General features: G+C 50.4%; 1 protein-coding gene across 1 annotated transcript in view; it reads left to right on the top strand.

Annotated features, from left to right (window-relative positions):
- Window positions 1-11,106: 11,106 nt before the first annotated feature.
- Septin8 (septin 8) overlaps window positions 11,107-22,795 on the top strand; it is a 28,196-nt gene continuing 16,507 nt past the window's right edge. Inside the window, exon 1 of the mRNA XM_036194632.1 lies at window positions 11,107-11,201. Within this exon, the coding sequence (XP_036050525.1) occupies window positions 11,172-11,201 (30 nt within the window). The 5' untranslated portion in view covers window positions 11,107-11,171. The remainder of the gene's footprint in view (window positions 11,202-22,795) is intronic.

Here is a 22,795-nt window from a genome sequence, read left to right on the forward strand (position 1 = left end):
TCTACAGTGGAGCCCTCTGGTATTAGGTACAGGCCAGGGCAGAGGGGAGCCAGACTGAGGGCCAAGGGCAGGTTGGAAGGGACATAGGAAAGGAAAGGGTACAGGGAAAGTGGTGACTGCTTGGCCCAGGAACAGGGGAGCTGGGTGGTTACAGGAGCTGTGGCTAGGAGAAGGTTATAATCATGCCATACAGCCTCATCTGCAAGAACTGGGTAGGTCCCAATAATGCCTTCCATGAACTGGGGAGGCCTGGGGGAGGGGCAGAGAGAAGAGGGCCAGTGGGTTTGGACAAGTCGGTTTGAGTCATGGAGTATGTGTACTGCCCTGAGCAGCTTAGCACCTCGAATTCTCTTTGACCTGTTTCTGTGCTCAATGACCCCTTTGGCCCTGAGCTGTCAATCTGGGCCTCCTGTTTTTTAAGCCTCAGATACCCAACAGGACTTTGCCCACAATACACACTTCTCCCTTCTCAGGCCCTTTGAGGTCCTGGTCACAGGCAGCTCTGAGGAGGCTTCTCCGTGAGCTGCCATGTGGGTGCTGGGAATCGAACCTGGATCCTCTGGAAGAGCAGCAAGTGATGTTAACCACTGAGCCATCTCTTCCAGGTCCCAATGCCTTTCCATCTACAAGTAACCCTCCTCTGGGCCTTGTTCTTCTTATCTGTTGAATGCCTGGGTCTTATTTATTCAGCAGCTAGTGCGTCTCACAACCTGCTGTCTATACTGAACACATCTTAGCAACTTTGCCTGCTCTTGTTCCTTTGTTTGTTAGTTTATTTTTCTTGTCTTCTCCCTCAGACTAAAATATGCTCATCAGCACAGCTGGCAAGTGTTGCATCAGCCTGGGCCCGCCTTTTGCAATCCTGGGACTTATTGTAGTCACATGACTCAATGCTGGTCTGGGAGGCCTCACGGGACTTGTCCTGTTGCTGTGACAAAGTGCTTGGCATACACAACTACCCGGGTTTACTTTCTGTTTTTGTGATAAACACCATGACCAAAGACATCTTGGGGAGGAAAGGGTTTATTTCTGCTTACACCTCCCGTGCCATCACTGAGGAGAGTCAGGCAGGAGCTGAAGCAGAGGCCAATGGAGGAAGAATACTCACTGGCTTGCTCTCCATGGCTTGTTCAGGCTGCTTTCTTATACAGCTCAGGACCCCCTACCCAGGGGTGGCACCATTTTCAGTGGCTTGGGCCCTGCCACATCAATTGCTAACTAATCAAGATAATACCCCTCAGAAAGGCAGGCCTTCAGGCCAGTCTTATGGAGACATTTTCTCAACTGAGGTTCTCTCTTCCCAGGTGACTTTAGCATGTGTCGGAACAATTCTAGGGAGTGAGTGGTTCACTATGGTTCCAAGTTTCAGAGAGCTCAGCCAGTTGAGGCTCGGAAGGCAATGATGCAGAGGGAGGGGACCCCAGGAAGTGTCCGTGCAGGGCAGAGCTCCTGCTGTGGCCAGCTCAGCAAGCTGAACAAGCTGAACTGGGAGACTCCCAGTGACCTACCCCAGCCAGCTGGGCCAACGTCCTCCAGGCTCTACAACTCCCCAAAACGGCACCCCCAGCTGGGGACCAAGTAGTGAGACACACAGGAGGCTGTTGGACACATCTTACATTCAAAACTATACCAGGAGGCACCTGGAAAAGCTGTCTTCCTCCATCATAGGGAGAGCAGGGTGCTGGAGAGGCAGTGCAGTTGGTAATATGCTCGGTGTTCAAGCCTCAGAAACCATGTAAGAAATACAGCCATGCTTGTCAATCCAGTGCTGGGGAGGTAGAGACCGGTGGATCCTTGGACCTCCTGACCCGCCAACCTGACCTTCTGGGCCAATGAGAGACCCTGTTTCTGTTTTTGTGTTTTAAATAGACAGTGCCCAAAGAATGACACCTGAGTTCCTCTGGCCTCCATTTATGCACGAACACAAATGTACACACAACACACACACACACACACACACACACACACACACACACACACACACACACACGGGGTGGGGTGGGGTGGGGTGGGGTGTGAGTTTAGTTAGTTCTATTTTTTTTTTTTTTTTTTTGAGACACAGTCTCACTATGTAACCATAGTTGACCTGGAACTTGCTATGTAGACCAAGCTGGCCTGGAACTCAGAGCGATCCACCTGCCTCTGCCATGCAAAACATTTGCAAACCAGACAGATGTGCTATGGGGCCTTAGCCCCCTGCTCCTCCGGCTGTCTAGGTGGGTCCTGTGCAGCAGTCAGGTCTTCAGGTTTCTCCTCTTTATTTATTATTATTTCCTCTCTGACTTAGAGTAATTCCTAACGGTTCTCCATGGAACTTTTCCCCACCTTCCTGGCCCACCCATTGGTGTCAGGTGAAACTCCTCCTGGTCGCTCTCCTAACTCTGCCACAGAGGTTCCTCCCCCCCACCACCTCCCTACGGCAGCCTTTTCCGGACTCCTGTTGTCTCTGAATAAATTCCCAGGAGTCGTGGTTTCTGACTTATTTTTAGTTGTAGAAGAAGCCTTTGTTGAAGTGAGAGCCTGATGTATAAAGCAGATGGAGCAGAGTTATTTGGGGAGGGGAGGGCTCCACCTGCTGGGCCTTTTCTCTTTGGCCTCTCTGGGCCTCTCTGGGCCCAGCTGGACTGCTCTTGGGTGTGCGGGGGGGGGGGGGGGGGGGGGGGGGGGGGGTGTTCCCAGTTTGAATCTGGTCTCACGGGTGTACCTGCTCTGCTCTCCTTTGAGCTTTCTTTGACGTGCCAGCCAGCGTGAAGCATTTGTTCTCTTGAAGGTCACATTTGTCCCCCAAAGAAAAACATTTTAGCTTTCTCATCTCTGCCTAGGGGTGTCACTCCGTGGGGCAGCTTGTCACCAGCCACCTGTTCCTGCTGCAGGGTTGGAAGCTACACTCCAAGGGCAAGTCCTTTGTGCTGTAGATTGCACGTCTTTGGTTACTGCATAGTTGGCTCTCCCCCACCCCACCCCAAAAGTTCTTTTCAGCCATAGTTAAAACAGGAGAGAGCGCCCACCCTGTGTTGGCCCAGAGTTCTAGTGAGCCAGAGGGCAGGGCAGGCCACAGGCAGAGACTATGGACAAATGGCACGCGCCTTACAAAGTTGAAGGCTTCTCTGAGACAGGCTTGGCGTGATGTTGCCTCCCTGCTGGGCAGCTGTGGAGCACAGAGATGCATCAGGGACCCTCTGGAAGTGGAGGTCAGGGACATCTTTGTGGTTCCTTAACTGAGGACATTCTGGGCCTCAGTAAAATGATGAGACCTCCATTTCCAGGCTTGCTCATTGGCAGGTGCCCCTTCTAGACCCTGTCATCCATCTTTAAATTTTAAGTAAGTAGCTAATTTCATATCTACTTTGCCCCCCCCCCTCACACACACACACACACACACACACACACACTCATACACACACACACACACACTCACTCACTCACACACTCACACACAGAGGCAGACACACAGAGAGAAACACAAAGAGAGAGAAAACTACCAAAACAAACCAAAACCAAACCAAACCAAAACAGTACACATGGCAGCAAAGAGCAAATTCCTAATGATTAGTAAGAGGAAAACAGGGGCAAAAGGAGTTCCTTCCCGTCTTCCCGAAAAATCCTGATAGAAGGGGCTCCTTTTAATGGCTTCATGCTATAAAGTCAGTTAAAAAGAACGTAAGTGTGGCAAGGTGGCCCAGCGGCTAAGAGTGCTTGCCTCCAAGCCTGAGGACCTGAGTTTGATCCCCAGGACCCAAGGTGGAAGGAGAGAACTGCCTCCTGAGAGTTGACCTCTGACCTCCACACACACATACACACACACACACACACACACACACACACACACACACACTGTGCACATGTGTGCTCACACACACACACACACACTAATAATAAAAATAATGTTTTAAAAACAAATAAATGAATGAATTTAGTAAGCAGAAGGCTCAAAGGGAGGGAAATGAAAGCAGGAAACGAGAGAAAAAAGAATACAAACTGAAGACAAAGGCATCACAGAACAGACGTTAGAGCTGACAGACCTGTTAGCGAGAGAGTCGAGCCCACTGAGGTCAAATTCTTAAAGGGGGCAAAGAGATGAAAGCATCTCTGTAGGAATGAAGGCTAACGAGGATAATGAAGGCGACATGATGGGCACTCCAGAAGAAACTAAAGCCAGGACCAGGGAAGATTCCTCTAGTGCAGCAAACAAAACCCCACCACTGTAGACTGAGCCTGAGCACATACAATGTTCCAGAAAATGAGATTTGGAATATTGAATACTAAGACATCTCATAATTATCAATTTTTTAAAAAACGGGCCGTGAGTGGTGGCGCACATCTTTAATCTCAACACTCAGAAGGCAGAGGCGGGCAGATCTCTGTGAATCCCAGGCCAGCCTGGTCTACAGAGCAAGTTCCGGGACAGCCAGAGCTATATAGAGAGACCCTATCTTAAAAAACAAATAGGCCAGGCAGTGGTGGTTTAATCCCAGCACTCGGGAAGCAGAGCCAGGCGGATCTCTGTGAGTTCGAGGCCAGCCTGTGCTACAGAGCGAGAAACCCTGTCTTGAAAAAACAAACAAACAAAAAGCAAACAAACAAATAAATAAATAAGGTGAAGAGTGATTTTTTTTTCTTCCAAAGAGAAAAGCATCACTTCTAAGGGAAAAATTGAGGCTGGCTTCGGACTTTTCCTAAAAGATAAAAGATCCAAACCTACCACATTCTGTGCTGGGAATAAAGGCATGCCCAGCCTTATTGGTTAGCTGACATTCTTTAAAATCACAACTTTTTTTATTGTGTGTGTGTGTGTGTGTGTGTGTGTGTGTGTGCCATGACATACGTGTACCACAGCACACCCACACCTGTGGAGGTCAGAGGATAACGTTGGAATTGGTTCTCTCTCTGCCTCCCTGAGTGTTGGGACTGAAAAGCATGTGCCACTCTGCCCAGCATAGTTGACATTCTTAAGCATCCTAACCCTTCTTGGAAAAACAACTAAAGAAATTCCTCCTATTAAGAGCTGAACTGAGTTGTGTTTTTTTTTTTTTTTAATTGCAAATGGAAACACATTGTGAAAGGATGTTGAGGAACATCAAATTAATGACTTTAAACTGTCTGCTGAGTAACTGCAGAATTCCATTTCCAGAACTGAATGTGATTGTCCCTAGTCTAGACACTGCACGAATAACAATTCACAAACCCAAGAAGACGGGGGAAACCAAGACAGGTGTGGCAGCACATATAACCCAATGCCAACTCTAAGCCGGGCATGGGTGCGCTCACTCTTGATCCCAGCTCTCGGGAGGCAGAGGCAGGAGACTCTCAAGTTCAAGGAGTTCAAGGCCAGCCTGGGCTACAGCCAGAACCACACAGAGAAACCCTATCTTGAAAAACTAAAAAAGAAAGAAAGAAATGTGAACTTGAAGAAAAACACAAGTCTCCGGATACTGCTGCACCTTTTGGGTTAACCTCGGAGGTGTCTTTGAGGAAGTAATATCTCCTGCAGTCAGGAAACTCTCTTTGAGGTCCAACTTTCCTTAAGTGAAATCCTTAAGATTTCACTCCAACTTTCTTTTCTATTAAGTTCAAATAACATTCAACAACGTGTTTCATTTCAGTAGCACCAGTATTACAAATCAAATAGTTATTTATTTATTTATTTGGAATTTGTTTGAGACAAGCTCTCACGATGTAGACCAGGTTGGCCCCAAACTCATAGAGCTAAATGTATGTACCACTATGCCTGGCTTACATTTGTTTATTTTATTTCTTGTATGTCTGCGTGTATTTGTTCAAATCACAGTGCCTGTGGAGTTGGAAACAACTTTCAAACGTGTTTTCCCCTTTTAAAACTTTGTGAGTACTACGGATCATCAGACTTGGCAGCAAGCACCTTTACCTGCTGAGCCATCTTGCTGGCCCAGGGTGGACACTTCTATAAAATACGTTACCTTTTCTCCTGTCTGTAAACAGTCACATAAACCTTTCTAGAATAATGTACAGTGATGCTTGCACTAGTCATTTCTTGGTGGTGGCATTGAGGCCATTTAAACTTAACTGTACTGTTGAAATTATTTAAAGTGTACATGTATCATTTTTATAAAGTTTAGCGGGCAGACACCCACAGCACTGGAACCACAGGCGTGTGCTGCCATGCTGGGCTTTTCATGTGGGTACTTCGAGTCTGAACTCAGATGCTCATGCTTGTACAGCAGGCACTCTGCAGACGGAGCCTGTCCCCAGTCAGTCCCTTTGCTAGTATTTCATGAATGTTTAGCTCTACACTGTGCTCGGCAAAATAAAGACCTCATTTCCAGCTCTGGCTGGTGGGATGTAAGCACAAGTACCGGAGTATGCCAGGGCAGCCTCTGGAATCATTTGAGTGTTTGCTCACTTCCCCTGTATCACCTCCAATCCGGTTTGCTGCCTGGAGCGTAGACACACAGTATCCACTCTGGACCACTAGGGCAAAGTGCTAACAACGGGGGTGGCAGTGGGGTCAGCAAAGCACTGGACTACTTCCCTGGACAACATGGGAAGGGAGGGAGGATGAAGGAAGAAACTTTAATGTTGTTGAAGTGACTGATCTAATTCTAACTGGTATGTGACCGACACACATATAGAAATGTAGTTTGTAATTCCATTTGCATTGTTTCATCAGTGGAGAATATGAGGCATCTGGCTTGGCATCCTCTTAGACATCACTTAAATTTGACAAAAATGGGTTTTTTGTTTGTTTTTTTTGAGACAGGGTTTCTCTGTGTAGCTCTGGTTGTCCTGGAACTCACTCTGTGGACCAGCTGTCAGGGAACTCAGAGCTCCGCATGCCTCTGACTCTCAAGTGCTGGAACTAAAGGTGTGTGCCAGCACCCATGTGAAAAGCCTGGCATGGCAGTGTACATCTGTAATTCCAGTGCTGGAAGGTAAAGGCAGGTGGATCCCAGAGGCTTGATGGACGGTCAGTTCTAGTGGAAAAGGGAGCCAAGGGAGCTCCAGGTTCAGGAAGAGACCATGCCTTTAAAAAAAAAAAAAAGAGGAATATATATATATGTGTGTGTGTGTGTGTGTGTGTGTGTGTGTGTGTGTGTGTGTGTATGTATATATAGATACACTATATATATATACATATACACACACATTATATATATATTGAGGAATAGAATCTCTGGACTGTACCTGTACACACATATGCACATATATCTCCAACATTCACAGAGAGAGGAGAAGGAGGAGGAGGAGGAGGAGGAGGAGGAGGAGGAGGAGGAAGAAGAAGAAAACAAGAAGAAGAATTAGTAGCAGCCAGTCATGGTTACACCTGTAATCTGAGCACTTAAGAAACAGAGGCAGGAGAGGATCACTACATCTTTTTTTTTTAATTTTATTTATTTATTATGTATACAGCATATATAACTGCAGGCCAAAGAGGGCACCAGATCTCATTACAGATGGTTGTGAGCCACCACATGGTTGCTGGGAATTGAACTCAGGACCTCTAGTAGAGCAGTCAGTGCTCTTAACCTCTGAGCCATCTCTCCAGCCCCGGATCACATCTTTAAGCCTAGTTTGTTGTACAAAAGCAAGAGCAACATGGTGAGACCCAGTCTCAACATCCTTCCCCCAAATATATAATGAAAACAACAAAGGAAAGAAGACATAAGCAAAACTTTAAAACAGACTTAGCAAGCCCACAGCACGAAGTTGAGGGCTGGCAGGAACTGCAGGACAACTGCTCCTTGTCGGGGCTGGGGATCAAACACCGGGCTTGCTCCTGCTAGGCCAGTGCTCTGCCACCCAGCCACCCTGACCTCCCAACCTTTGAACATTTATGAACTTGAGATAAAGATCAAGAACTTCTCCCCCCACCCCCAGGGCTGGGGAGCAAACCCAAGGGCTTGTGCCTGTCTTCAGGCACCACAGCCCCCTCCAGAGCTACATCCTAAGGCTTTTTACTAAGGAAGAAAAATGAAAGTCATAAAGGACCCCCGAAAACTTTGAACCTGTGTTCGACACAAGAAACGACAAACGGTAAACAGACCCGGGAGGAGCAGAGACCAGGAAGGCAGTGTTTCCTGGAGTGAGGTCTGCCTTGTTTAGATTCCGACTGGTTTTGCATGTGGGTGGTGATGGATGGGGACAGGGTGGGGTGGGGTAGAGTGTGGCATAGTCTGCTTTCTCTATGACATTGCACATCAGGCAACAAAGCTCCGAGGACTTCTACAGAGATGTCTTAGAGCGAGGTCATGTGACTTTGGGACCAGTCTGCTCGAGTTGTATCCCTGGGCATAGAAGGGACCATTTGGAACCGTGCTGTAGGAAACCGTTTGCTGCATATGAAAATGTTGTTCTGGCCTTTCAGTCCCCACAGACAATCAGTATTCTTTCAGAAGTTCGAACCCACAGCAGCATAAACAGCGTGATACTAACGATGTGAGAAGTCTGAGGCTTGGAGATTAGGAGAAAGTTTTCCTAGGATGATGGACACAGCTCAAGAGAGGGAAGTCACCTGTCTCCCCTGGACCTTTCCATCTCATCCACTGGTGGTGTTTGCCTGTTGGACTTTAATTTGATTTTAAATTATGCTTGTATGTGTGGGGTGTATGTACGTGTATGTGGTGATGGTGGTGGTGGCAGTGGTGTGTGCCCAAGGAGGCCAGAGGCAATGAGACACCCCTGGAGCTGGAGTCACAGGCTGTTGTAAGCTACCTCAGGATTTGGATGTTGGAAACTAAACTTGGGTCTTCTAAAAGACTGCTCTTCATCCTCTCCTTTTGTTTGGAGACAGGGTTTCTCTGTGTAGCCCTGGCTGGCCTCCAGGCTGGCCTCAACTCCCAGAGATCCATCTGCCTCTGCTTCCCAAGTGCTAGGATTAAAAGTGAGTGCCATCAGGCTGAGGAGCCAAGGGATGTTTTGAAGTAATGCTCAAGTAGGGATGAAAGGCCATTTCAAAGGCAATTTAAGGCCAAGGTGGTGTGAGGAAGAAAAAGGCAGCTGGGAGTCACTTCTTGTCAGTTATAGAAAAGGAAAAGGGGGGCTGGAGAGATGGCTCAGAGGTTAAGAGCACGGCTGCTCTTCCAGAGGTCCTGAGTTCAATTCCCAGCATTGACATGGTGGCTCACAACCATCTATAATGAGATCTTCTGGCGTGCAGACATACAAACAGAACACTGTATACATAATAAATAAATCATTAAAAAATAAAAGGGAAAGACAGAGATTGTCTAGAATGATGAAGTCATCATCAATTACACACATGTGCTCTCTGGGGTTTGACATTAGGGCCCTTGTGGACTAGAGGAGTTACTACTAAACAATAGATTTCTTTCTTTTCTTTTTTGGTTTTTTGTCTTTGTTTTTTTTTTTTTTTTTTTTTTTTTTTTTTTTTTTTTTTTTTTTTTTTTTTTTTTTTGTTGTTTTCTGGTTTTTGGTTTTTCAAGACAGGGTTTCTCTGTGTAGCTTTGCACCTTTCCTGGAACTCACTTGGTAGACCAGGCTGGCCTCGAACTCACAGAGATCCTCCTGCCTCTGCCTCCTGAGTGCTGGGATTAAAGGCGTGCGCCTCACCGCCAGGCAGGATGCCTACATTTTTACAGTCAGAAAAGTTAGCCTGCACAGGTAATATTAAGAGGCTGGGGGTGGGGCATGATTCAAACAGGAAAGTTTACCCTACGCTAACCACTGTGCTGCATCCCTCACTTTTTGTTTTGTTTTGGACAGTTTCCTGTATTCCAGGATGGCCTAGAATTTGTTATATAGTGGAGGATGGCCTTGAATTCTGAATTGTCCTGCTTTTACCTCCCAAATGCTAGGATTATAGCTGTGCCCTCTCACATATGGCTTATGCAGCTTTGGGGACAGAACTCTGGGCTTTCTCCATGCTAGGCAAGCAAGCACTCTACCAACTGAGCCGCATTACCACCCCATTTCTTGTCACAGAAATGTACAAGAAACAACAACACACAAGGGCATACCACAAAATAAATCATTGCTAAGTCCAGCTGGGTGAGGTGCCAGTTCACCTTGGAGACAAGCTGGTTTGTAAAGAAAGAAGGGAAAAGACACTTCAGGGAGAGAAGGTGAATGGTACCACAGCTGTGGAGCGGGTAGGAAGTGCTCTACAGAATGGGGTGTGCCAAGTCCAGATGTAGTCACCAGATACCTCCGGCAGACACAAGTTTCCAATGAGTGGGAGGTCAGAGTTGTTTCTCAAGATATTGGAGGTGGGGATGAACATTCGCGGGAAGTGGAGGGATCGAGGTAAACCTTGCCTTACTATCAGGGAGACCAGAGATAGAGGAGGGGAAAGGAGGACCTGGGGAGAGCTGGATCGTGTATAGTTACTGGAAAAGATTACCAAGCCCGTTGAGACGTTTTGAGTGGTAAGGTTGGAAAAGAAGATGCAACATGCCATGGGAACCAAGGTCTTTTCTACATAATGACATAACTCTAAACTCGTGGGACAGGCAGGGTGAGGATCGCTAGCAATGTGCTCCGTCGATCTCCGCTTCCCAAACTGTGCATCTTTCCCGGTTCATCATTGCGCAAGGAGTCAAAGGCTGCCTGGCCGGACGCACCGGTCCAGCCCGGGGTTCCCGCCCCAGCTCCGGTTTAGAGCATCAGGTGGGATCCACCGCATAGGCAGAAGAGGCTGAGGGGGCCTCTCCAGGACGTGCAGAGCTTGAAACCTTAGGCTGGTGGTCGCAGTGCTTTTGCATGTTCCAGCAGGAACAGTCAGCTTGGAGGCCGAGCCCCTATGGCGAACGCAGCACCCTTCTGTGCTGTGCACTGACCTAGCTTCCCAAGAATACGCAGCAGGCCTCGGGAAACGCTCCAGGTACCCCAGACGTGGCAGTCCGGAGCCCCCCACTTCGAGGACTACAAGTCCCAGCAGCACCCGCAGCTAGTACCTCCCGCCAGGCCGCGGAGACCCCCGGTCGGTCCCAGCCACGGGGAGCGTGCAGTGCTGGGGCTGAGCAGGGTAGGGAGGCCGGTCCCGCGGGCGGGGGCGGGGCCCGCTCCGCGGCTTCTCCCGCCGCCGCCGCCGCCGCCGCCAAGGGGAGTTTCCAGGAAGTGGCCATATTGGATCCATTCAGCTGCAGCCGCCCGGGCGGAGCGCGTCCCGCAGCCGGCTCGTCCCCGCCGCGGCCCCGGCGCTCCCCGCAGCCCGCCCGCCCGGTGCGCAGTTCGCCATGGCGGCCACCGACCTGGAACGCATCTCGGTGAGGCCCGCGGCGCGTGGGGGCGCGGGAGGGGGCGCGAGGCGGGCTGTCAGCACCGCGCGGCGGGGCCTCGAACCCGGGGACCCCCGGAGCCAACCCCAGGAGGGGGTCTCGGCGTGTCGGGCTTCGCGCGACGTAAGCTCCTTTTCGCGGGAAGAAGCCAAGACTTGGGCGGCTCGGGGCAGGTGTGAAGACAGACTCGTGTCCAAAGGGGAGGATCCCGGACGCCCCCGACTCTCCTTCCCCAGGGTGTTCCCGCAGCCCTGGGGACTTGACTTAGCCGCGCAGGTGCTGTTAGCTGGGCGCAAAGAGTGAGGATGGAGCCCCAGGGGTCCAGGGATTTCCCTCCCACCCCCAACACACACACATGCTCCGGAAAGAGCTCAGGGGAGTTGCAGACTTTGGTCCTGAAGAATCCAGGCCTGCTGTTCATCTCCTTCACTGCCCTCCCGCCCCCCCCCCCCCCCCCCCCCCAAGGAGCTTGGATCCTGGGTGCAACTCCAGACAGGTCCAGGGCCCCAGTGATAGGCTCTGGGTCTGGGGCAGCTATTCTCAGGAGCTGAAGTGATTCCAAATCCAAACCATTGAGTGTTTGTTTGGGCCCCAGTCAGGGTCTGCCTTCCTCTGGGCTGACGTCCCTTGGTGGTCCTAACAGGGGTGTCTGTGGACTTGAACGCGGAGGAGGCCTTGGGGGTGGGGGTTGTCTGCACTCTTGGTGTCTAAGGCTGGATTTGGGTGTGTCTGGGAGGCTAGGCTGTGACAGTGAAGGAAGCTGTGTCCTCATGCCAGCATGTGAGGCCCTGGTCGGCTGGAAGGGGAGGAGGGGAAGGGAGGGAGGAGGTGGAGGAGGGCCCAGGGCTGTTGGAAGGAGGGAGAATTCTGAATGTGTGACCGATAACGAATTGGTTCTGGGGCTAAATAAGGGAGCCAGGACTTATGTAATTATGCTATAAATACTGTCATCTGAATTTATATATGCAAATTTCTTCTTTAATCTGAAAATACATTTGTTGGTCTTTGGGAATAAGCATAATAAAACAGGAGCTCTTGGTTTCATAATGTGTTGACTGGTGTGTTCTGTGCCCCTTGGGGAGGGGGTGCTGTATGTCTGTTAAGTAAGTTTGACTACATGGGGAATCTGCAGAGGCTGGCCAAACCAAGATCCGCTTTACTCCTGTGGCTGTAAAATGGGATTTATGTACTTCAGGAAAACAGCCGAGTCCTTATAAACCTGCCCAGTCGATGGAGACCAAAAGATGTGTGTGTCTGTGTGCTGCATTCTCTGTGCCTTGCTGACCGGAAGGTTCTGTCTGGGTTTGTTTTGAGGTCAGAGGTTTGTCCAACAGTTGATCTTGCACAGATGAGAGTATATGTAGAGCAACTGGAATCAGTGGCCTGAGAGGATTCCTTGAAATGCTACTTGTTGGTCATGGGACCTCTGGCAAGCTCTTAACCCTTGGTGTTCTCATCTATACAGCCAGAGAAAACATTGTCTCCCTCACGGAGTTGTACAGATTCTGTGAAGGAATGCAGGCAAGGTACTTGAGTGGTGTCAGGTACCTGCGGAATACCGTGTGGGAGATGGCAGCAGGGGATGTGTTTGCCTAGTTGCATCTATGTGGCCAGAGGTGATCCTCAGAGGGTCCTCGGAGTGTCTACACCATACAGCTGTGGCTTGGGAGTGCCTTGCCTCCGTTTGCTTTTGGGTCATTTCTGTGGGAAGTCTTCACATTATCCCCATAGTGAGCCAAAGCATAGACAGACGGGGACAGACTCAGTCCCGATGTAATGCTGGAATTCTGGGACCTTGCTTAGTATGATGGTTACGCTCCAGGGATGGATGCCTTCCCTGTCCTCTGCACTCTGGGCCATTAGCCTCCTGGGAGGACTTGGATGGGATTGAATTTGGGTGGAGATACTGGGTGGAGTTTGGCCAGAATTTAGGAGTCTGGTCTCTTTCCTCCCTTCCTTATCATCCTGGGAAGGTAATTTCCTACTTTATCTTGTGCATAACCATACTGGTGCCTTGAAGAATTTTTTTTTTTTTTTTTGAAGGCTCCCTGTAGTCTTTGGCTTATTGGAGACATGCTTGGATATTTCGCCAGCTGCAAGGTTTAGTGATACTGTGGCAGATATCCACTGCCCCTCTGGCTTGTGCAAAGGTTGTCAGAGCAGCCCTGGAGGACGTGAAAACTATCTTAGTCTGGAGCCTACAAGATCACACAGAAGGGTTTGGGCTATAGCTCAGGGGTGAAGAGCTTACTTAACTTGTGTAGGAAGCCCTGGGTTCAATCCGCAGTGTGCCTGGAAGAAAAAATGAACACACAGTGATGTACTTTGAGATGGAGGTGTGTTGGTATCTCGATCCACGCTTCCCAGCCTGCTGCACACACCCTAGGCCTATCTTTATTATATTTTACTTGTTTTGTTAGTATGTGTAGGTATGTATGTGGGTATGCGTGTGTGGTGGTGAACATGTGGAGGCTGGAGGACAGCTTTCAGAGTCTCTCTTACCATAAGGGTCCTGGGAATGGGATTCAGGCTGTCAGGTGTGACGGCAGGTGCCCTCACCCACAGCCATCTTGCTGGCCCCACATCTTTGACCCCTAACTGGGTCCTGCCTTAGTGAGGTCAGGGGCTTAGGTTGATGGCTGTCGTGTAGGTTTCTGGGGGCAGCCTTCAGCAGATTCTGTGTCTCTGGCTGTCCTTGGGCAATCAGGCTTCTGCCACACTCTTGGGGCCCCTCTCTTGCTTCTTGGTCTCTGACTCTGAGGCTCACTCCCATCCTACCCTGACCCACTCCTGTGAGTCTCCTGTTTGCACCTAATGGAGGAGGTTCAGACTCCGAGGTGAGGGATCCAGTAGGTCCCAGGCAAAGTAGCGATGTGCGGGGGAGAGGGAAGAAACGTGAGGCTGCCTCATCCTTGGCATTCTTCCCAGCCAGTCACTTACCCCCCATCTCTGCTTTATCCTCGGCACCATCTGTTACATCCGTTGTCACCCCTATAATCTTGACACTTCCCCAACAAGCATGCTATCCAAGGAGCTCCGATTTTGTCCTAAAGCTAGGGATGTGGGAAGCAGCCTTCTCACCCAAGTGTGGCTCAGGGCTCCTGTCTCCGGATCCTGTGAAAATGACCAGTAGCCACGCCAAGCCTTTCTTGGCAGAAATGATAGTTGAGCAGAAGATATCAGTGTAGCTCCCAGTGGCTAGCATTCAGGGGGTCACGTGTGAATGCCACAGGGAAGCCACAATTCTCCACCTTTCTCTAAGAGGTGGGGTTGCCCTATCCTTCCTTTCCTCCTTACCATACCAGGGAACCAACCTTCCTGAGACCTTATGGGATGGATCAGAGCTATGAGTCTGGTGGGAAGATGTTGATGACCCAAGGGAGCATTTGACTAGAGACTGCTTGGGGCAGGAGGAGGGAGGGTGGCAAGAACAGACTGACTGCAGTGCCAAAGAGGAGGGAGGCTAGGTGGAGATGGGGGACTCAGGGCTGGTCCAAAAGCTTTGGAGGGTGGAGGTGGAGGGGGGGTAATGGATGTTTTGAGCTTCTTTTGATGTCTTTTTGATGTCAGCAGGCCGAGATTGGGTGAGGAAGCAGATTTTGGTTGCTGGTCAGTCAAAGATGGGCCTGATACCCAGACGCTAGCTTCCATCTTATGGCCCCTTGAGGTGATGGACTTTTGAGCGCTAGGATGAGCTAGGTAGTGGTGTGTGTTTGGGACAGTAACTATCCCAGATGTCTTTCTGGCTGAAACCCAGCTTCCTTGGGGCCATGTTCCAGCTGCAGGATGACAGAGCAGAGCAAGGATGGCTGGCCTCCAGGTGTCTCTCAGGGCCTCAGCTTCCAGCTTCTGTGCTGTCTGGAGGGTCTCGGGACTTCCGGCTACGTTCAACAGTGCACTAGCTTTGTGGAAGCCAGATGTGGAGCTGGTTAGGCAGGAGGGAGACACATCTGCGGGGGGAACGGGATGTCTCCCAGACTCAAAGTGCCCTCTTGGGGGGCTGGGATATTCTTCATTAGCTTCTGTAGGAGTCCTGCACACCCTCAGGGCTCATGTGGGGAAGCCCAGCTGGGAGGAGGAAGCAGAGGACAGGGCAGAGAGCTTCTTGGTAATAGCAACAGTTACCCTGTTTGCCTTGGGGTGAGTTGGATATTCTTGGGACTAGTAGCTCCCAGGTACAGAGTAGGCTTTATCACAGAGCCGAGTTAGGAGTATAGAACTGGAGGAAGAGAAGAGTCCATCTCTGATGATGCCCTCTGGCTATTCTCTGTGGGGCCTTCTGGCTGTGGACCACCCCAGACATGGGCTTCAGCGGGGGCTGGACCCAGGATTCTCTCCCCAGGGACAAAGCTGCCCCTCTGCCTGCTGCCGAGGTGGATGGGCAACAGAGATGCATGGCTGTGCCTACACAGCCACCTCTGGCCCTGTTGGTGCTAGAGCAACTTTCTGGTCCTGGCCAGCACCGTTCTCCACGCTGTGGTGGTAAATAAGGCAGGGGCATTTCGGAACCCACATCCCTCCTTCCAGGGCTGGTGTTTCATTTGTGAGGAAATGCAGCCTTCTCCTCTGAATGAGGTTGGACCACTTGTGGCTTTCCCCACTGGCAGACAGTCCTAGCCAGACACAGAACTGGAGCTGCTGTGCCTCCTGCCGCAAGTGCCCCATATGTGCAGTGGCAGGATGGAACATTTCCTCTTCCGCCCCGCAGCACATCAGAGCCTAAGAATGTGTCTATGTCCCGGCTCTTGTGGGTGGTGGGGACAGGCATGGGCCCAGAAACTGTGCTTTTGGTTTCCTGGAAACCTGATTTTGGTAGAACTGTGAATTGAACCGTCCTTAGTTGAGCTGCAGCCTGGCTGAGGGAAGAGGGAGAAAGTATCTTGGACAGAGAAACAAATGACCGAGTACCGGCGCCTAGGGAGAACAGGAGGGTAGTTGTGCTACCAAGTTCTTGGTCTTCCTACGGGAGGGTAGGGAAGGACTGGCCTAGTGAGAGTGACTGGTGGCCCAGTAGCCGGCTCCCCGTTGTTAACCCTGTGGGGCCACCACCGTGGCACTCTGAAGGTTGATCTGGGGCTGAGTCTTCCGCCCAGGTTTCTGTGGCTGCCATAGAAGAGAGACACTCTGCTGCCCAGGTGTCCTCTGGATTGAGGACAGGTGTGTCTTGCTTCTGTTCTCCTTTGGTCCAGGATGGCACCTTCTCCATCTTTGCCCTCTTGCATACAACCTTTTAGTTATTTCTCGTAACCTCTGACCTGGGTTTAGAAGCTTGCTTGGAATCCTGGGACCAGAGCCTAAGCCTGGGAAAATTCCTAGGATTCCTCTTGGGCTCAAGGACAGTTGTGCTTAACACCACAGTTCTGGCTGGAGGCCTCTGCTCCGGCTATTTTTATGGCCTAGGCTGCTTGGGAGTAGCTGAAACTACTAAGTGCCAGCAACATGGGTGGAGAAGGCTCAGTGGTTCAGTGATTCCTGGGTCCATTGCTCAGGGCCTTCTAACCCAGCCAGGGCTAGTGTTCTCCTGGGGAGTGGGCTTCCTGTCTAACCGGCAGGGTGTACCCGAGGACGCCTTGATGCTAGGAACAGGAGCCAGGGAACAGATGTGTTCAGAGACCAAGGCACTAGAGAAGTCTGTGGAAGATCTGGCATCAGGGAGCTGGTCTTGATCCAGGATTCAGGAACCACATTTCTTTGATTCCCTCCCAACAACCAACTCGATTTAGGGTTCTTTATTTTAAAATTAATTTTATTTTTCTAATTTTATGTTTATTGGTATTTTGCCTACATGTATGTCTGTGTGAGGGTACCAGATTCCCTGGAACCAGAGTTATAGACAGTTGTGAGCTGCCATGTGGGTGCTGAGAATTGAACCCGGGTCCTTTGGAAAAGCAGCCAGTGCTCTTAAAAACCAATTACCCCCCTCCCCCTCCCTGTTTGAGGGTTTTTTTTTTTTTTTTTTTGTTTTTGTTTTTTTTAATTCATCCACAGCTTCACCTGTCTTGTTAGTCTTGTTAGTGTGGATGCTTGAGCTGATGATTTCCAGTCTCTGAGTATAGTCTCCTTTTGTGTGCTGGCAAACTCTGAGACCTGATTTCTCCCTAGATGCCACCCCAGCTCTTGGTAAAATGGGCAGTTCTTTGTGTCTGTCCATTAGGGCAGATCCTGAGGGTTCAGACAGAGCAGTTCTGAACCAGGAGAGGGATGTCCCAGTTACCCACTGGGCTGTATAATAAACAAGGTCCTCTGCTTTGTTCTGGATGGCCGGCCATGCAGGATTGCACTTCTTAGTTTGGTTGTTTTCTCCGATGTGCCAAAGAAAGTATGATGTAGAAGTCGGTGCTTGGCTCAGGATCCAGGAGCTTGTTAGTGATTAAAGAGGGGATCCTGGCCCATGGAGTTCCTCATTGTGTGCAGATCTCCAAGCTGCCAGCTCTCTCTCTCTCTGTCCAGGGGGGTCTGAAGATGTTTAGAACCCCTATGAGCATCCTAGGTTGCTGGGTAGGAAAAGGGCCCGAGTCAGCAGGATCTGCGCCTGTCTAGGGCCTGCCAGTCTGAAGGCTCATCCTCATGGAACAGTCTCCCACGGCCTCCATGCCCCCAGAATGGAGTGGACGCGTCATCTCCCCAGGTCATTCAGCAAGACTAGCTTGTGCAGTGATGGCTTTGGTCTAGATCCGTTCTCTGAAATGCCAGAACATCATGTTTGGCCCAGTATTTTCTTCCCTCTTTTGGTTTTTGTTTTTTCCCTCTTCACATTCTTTCTTTTTGAGACAGGGTAGCATGTAGCCCAGGCTGTCCTCAAGCTTGCTGAGTCCCTGAGGATGGCCTTGAACTCCTGATTCTCTTGTCTTGTTATACACCTTTTGTTCCTTTTCCTTTGTCTTGTTTGGGGAGGTACTAAGGATAGAAAGCAGGGCCTTATAGATGGATAGGCAAGTGCTTTTCCACAGAGCTACATCCCTCCCCCAGGTAGTTCAGGCTGGCCTTGATGGAAGTCACGGTCCTCCTGCCATAGCCTCCTCATCGTTCAGGGCTGGCATGTCCCACCATTGCTTGTGTTTTGTAGTTTTGCTTTGAGACAGGGTCTCTCTCTGTAGTTCAGACTGGCTTTGAACTCCTGATCCTCCTGCCTTACTTAGCCTCCCTAAGGTTGGGATTGCACATACGTGTTGCTATGCCCTGGTGGATCTCTTAGGAGGGGGAGTCAGATTTCTAAACAGTAGACCTGCATTCCCAGAGTTGTGTGGAATTGCAGACCTTTGGCCACCCTGGGCCATGTCTGAGCATGAACGCTGCCTATTTCCACCTCTTCCTGGAAGGATTCTACACTTGACCATGTCAGCTGCTGTCAGAAAGTGTGAGTTTCCTGGTCATATTGTCTCCATTCAGATCCTGAGCAGCGTGGCCTCTTGTAAATGAGTCTGTCTCACAGTGCCCCAGTGGTCCTCACGGGGCTGCCACGTGGAGTAAGTAAGATGGACACTGTATATTTTAGAACTCAGAAGTGTTACAGTTACAGATCAGCATTTATGATACAGAACACACATACCGTTACTGATCAGCATTGCTGTATCGATCCTTTGTCGCTGAGCTCTGTGGCACTTGAGTTTAGAACAAGCCTGGGGTCAAGGTTGCCATGGCCTCACCTTCTCACTGCTGGCTGTCCCACATCTGATGGATTGGGGGCCTTCTAAGTATGTTGGAAGACAACAGAGCAGAGTGCTTTGGCTAAGGGCTTGTTCTGCTCTCCATCCCTGCGGGGCTAGGCCCTGGTTATTGCCATCCAGGGTGGGAAAAACTAAGTAAGAGACTATAGTTCTTTTGGTTTAGTTCATACAAGGTGATTTTTTTAAAAAAAGATTTATGTATTTATTTAGGTTTATTTATTTATTATATACACCTGCTTGCCAGAAGAGGGCACCAGATCTCATTACAGATGGTTGTGAGCCACCATGTGGTTGCAGGGAATTGAACTCAGGACCTCTGGAAGAGCAGCCAGTGCTCTTAACCTCTGAGCCATCTCTCCAGCCCCACAAAGTAGTTCTTCTTTTGGTTTTTCAAGACAGAGTTTCTCTGTGCAGCCCTGGCCGTCCTGGAATTCCCTCTGTAGCCCATGCTGGCCTCGAACTCACAGAGATCCACCTGCCTCTGTCTCCTGAGTGCTGGGATTACAGGCGTGCTCCGCCACATCATGCCCAGCTTTCCACAAGGTAGTTCTTAACAAATGACTGGTATTGTCTTGTGAGCTCTGTTCCTCTCTGAGGCTGCAAACTCAGACAGCTGGCCTTCCTTGCCTCCTCTCCTGTCCCGTGCATGCATTGTTCTGTGGAGACTAGCAGTCACAGTGCTAAGGCCCTACCCAGCCAGATGTGTAGAGAAGGAACCAGAGGTAGGGCACGCAGGAGCTCTCTTAGTGCTCTGCCATTTTCTTGGCCCTGCTGCCCTTTGTGAGAGGGCTTTCGTCTTAGGCTAACTCCACAGATGATCACAGGGTAGTCACTTGCTTTGGCATCATGCTGATTGGCTACCACCAGAGGGCAGGGTTGTTATCCAGCGGAAGACCTGACATTGTCTGAGTCCTGGTCGCTGCATCATGTTGGGGACACCTAGGGTGTTCCTAGTTCTTCCTCTGCTGTGACTGCTCAGGCCATCGAACATCTGAGGGGAGGGTGACACTTTGCAGCAAGTAGGTCACAAGTTATTGATGCCAAATGTGTGATCAGGAAGGCTGGCATTATCAAGAGTCATCCCCTCAGTAAAGCCAGAAGGTCACATCAGTCTCCTGAGGACAGGGAAGGACACTGTCTTCTATCAGGGCAGTAGCCATTATTTTGTGTGTGTGTGTGTGTGTGCGTGCGCGCGCGCCAGAGAAGGACGTCCACTCTGGGCCCTGATGTTCCTGGGTAGACACAGTGCAGCCTGGGCAATAACTTGGGGGTGATGACCTCTCGTCCTCCACACACTTCCACAGAGAGAGCCACTTGTGTGAGGGAAGAAGAGGCAGGGCTGCTAAGCCTGGGTAGGTGGGCTTGTGCGTTCCTCAGTGCTCATTTTAGCTCCTGGAGCCCAGAATTGTCAGAAAGTTGAGGGGAAGTGAGGCACAGGCTGGCCTGGTTTTTCTTCCTTTCTTTTTCTTCTTTTTTTCTGTAAGTGTTCTGCTGTGGAGAGAGTGAGTGAGTGTGTGTGTGTGTGTGTGTGTGTGTGTGTGTGTGTGTGTGGTTTCCAGACGCAGCTGACTTGGTCAGTTTGGGCGGCCGACTGCAGGATGTTGGATTGCATCCTGATTGTGTCACCCTTGGAAGGTTGGAAGGAGGGCGTGAATAAATACGCAGCCTTCTCGGCAAGCACAGCACGCCTTCAATTCTGGAGATTTTCAGTTTCACCTAAAAATAAGCTCCAGCCTGTTCTGTCCTGCATTTGATCCTCAGGCTGCCGCAAGCAGGAAGGAATACTGAATGATGAAGTCCTGTGTAAGGTGGGCAGGTGGCACCTCCAGTGTGGCAGCATTTGAAGATGCTGTTTGTGAACTTGAAACTGAGCTGTGGCGTCATGGCATGCAAGGGTGGGAAGCATAGAGAACATGGCTTCCCCAGCCTGTGGAGAGCTTTCTGAAGTGGGGAGAACCACAATGCATAACATGTTGAGGATTGCCTGGCAGTGGTGGGGCACGCCTTTAATCCCAGCACTTGGGAGACAGAGGCAGGCGGATCTCTGTGAGTTCGAGGCCAGCCTGGGCTACAGAGTGAGATCCAGGATACCTTGTCTTGGAAAACCGAAAAAGAAAAAAAAATATGTTAAGAATTGGTGCCAGGAAACAGGACCACTGTCTGGGAAGGCCTGACGTGCTGTGTCGGGGCTGGCAAGGTCAGGCGCCAGCGAAAAGGCAGAGAGGCCTTCGAGCTCCGGAGTTCAGGGAAGCCGCTGAGCTACAGGGGAGTTAGGGCTGAGGGATGGCTCAGTGGGTAAAAGTGCTTGCTGCCAAGGCTAGCCACCCAAACTCAACCCCCGGAATTGGAATCGTGGGACAGAGGGAGAGAGCTCACAAGCTCTACCCATCCAGGAGCGTTGCAGCATGTGTGAGCCCCACCCCTACCCCACTAAATACATAAATTAATGAAATAGTGTGAAAGGCAGGGGAATGTAGGCATGGCTCCCGTGGTGGTCTGCTCACCCACCAAGCACGCACAAAGCCCTGGGTTTGATCTCCAGCACTGCATCAAACTAGATATGGCAGCAAATGCCTGTGATTCCAGTACTTCGGAGATAGAGGCGTGAGAATTAGGAGTTCAAAGCCATTCTTGGCACAACAAATTCAAAGCCAGCTTGGGCCTGTCTCAAAACAAAACAACAACATCCCTACACACACACAGGAATTTAGAAGTAAGCAGTGGGGCTGGAATTGAGCCTAGGAGGTAGGCCTGAATGCCAGGCAAAGGGGTGGGTGGGGAAGACTCTATGTATTGTTTCTGAGGTGGGCACCAGGGAAAGAAAGGTCCTTGGTGGCCCCTTTCTCAGGTTACATTTGCAACCTTAAGAGGACTTGTGAGGGGGCTGGAGAGATGGCTCAGTGGTTAAGAGCACTGACTGCTCTTCCAGAGGACCTGGGTTCAAGTCCCAGCACCCACGTGGCAGCTTACAACTGTCTGTAACTCCAAGATCTGACACCCTCACACCGTCTATATACATGCAGCAAAATACCAATGCAAATAAAATAAAATTAAAAAAAGAGGACTTGTGGGTGGGTGAATTGGGACATGAAGCCTTGGGGCCAGTGGTAGGAGGAAAGGTCACCGTGAAAAACTGTGAGAGTCTTTGGAGAAGCAGGTTTAGGGTAAACCTGGCTTGTCTGAAATGGGTAGGAGGGTCACATAAGATCTAGGCTGCTTATAGACGTACTTAGGCGTGACTGGGACAGGTGTTAGTGTCCTAAGGCAGGTTGGGTTTTTGTGCCAGAGGCCACACTGGCTAGTCAGGTACAGGCCAAGGCAGCAGACTGGCTGCAGAGAGCTGACGTCTAGGTGCTGAGGAGGCTCTTATGTAGCAGAAGGCACAGGGCCTCCTGTCTACCCCCGACTCCTTTGCCCACCGTGTGTGTGTGTGTGTGTGTGTGTGTGTGTGTGTGTGTGTGTGTGTGTGTGATGCATGTACTACAGCACACTCACACCTGTGGAGGTCAGAGGATAACTCTGGAACTGGTTCTCTCTCTGCCTCCCTGAGTTGGGAGGGTTGCCATGACTCTACCCAGAGCTCCACTGTGGAGCTGTGGCTAGGAGAGACTCCTGTGTGCCTTCCTGTCCCTGGTGGTGGTTAGGGCATAGACACTGAGGAAGAAAGAGGCATGGTTCTGCCCAGTGTGGAGCTCTGTGGGCCTCACCCTGCCCTCGGGGTGGCATCTTACTCCCAGTCCCAGGAAGCCAGAGCACAAAGTTGAGTCCAGCCTTGGCTCTGTCTTCTGTCGGGCTTTATTGCTTCTCTTAACAGATCACTGATGCCCACATTTCTGCTGAGGTCAGGCCTCCACAGTCTCTCCCAGAATCCTCTTTCAGTCATGGCTCAGGTAGGGTTGGAGACCCCAGAGCCTT

The sequence above is a fragment of the Onychomys torridus genome, chromosome 8 (assembly GCF_903995425.1).
Source record: "Onychomys torridus chromosome 8, mOncTor1.1, whole genome shotgun sequence".
Lineage (NCBI taxonomy): Eukaryota > Metazoa > Chordata > Mammalia > Rodentia > Cricetidae > Onychomys > Onychomys torridus.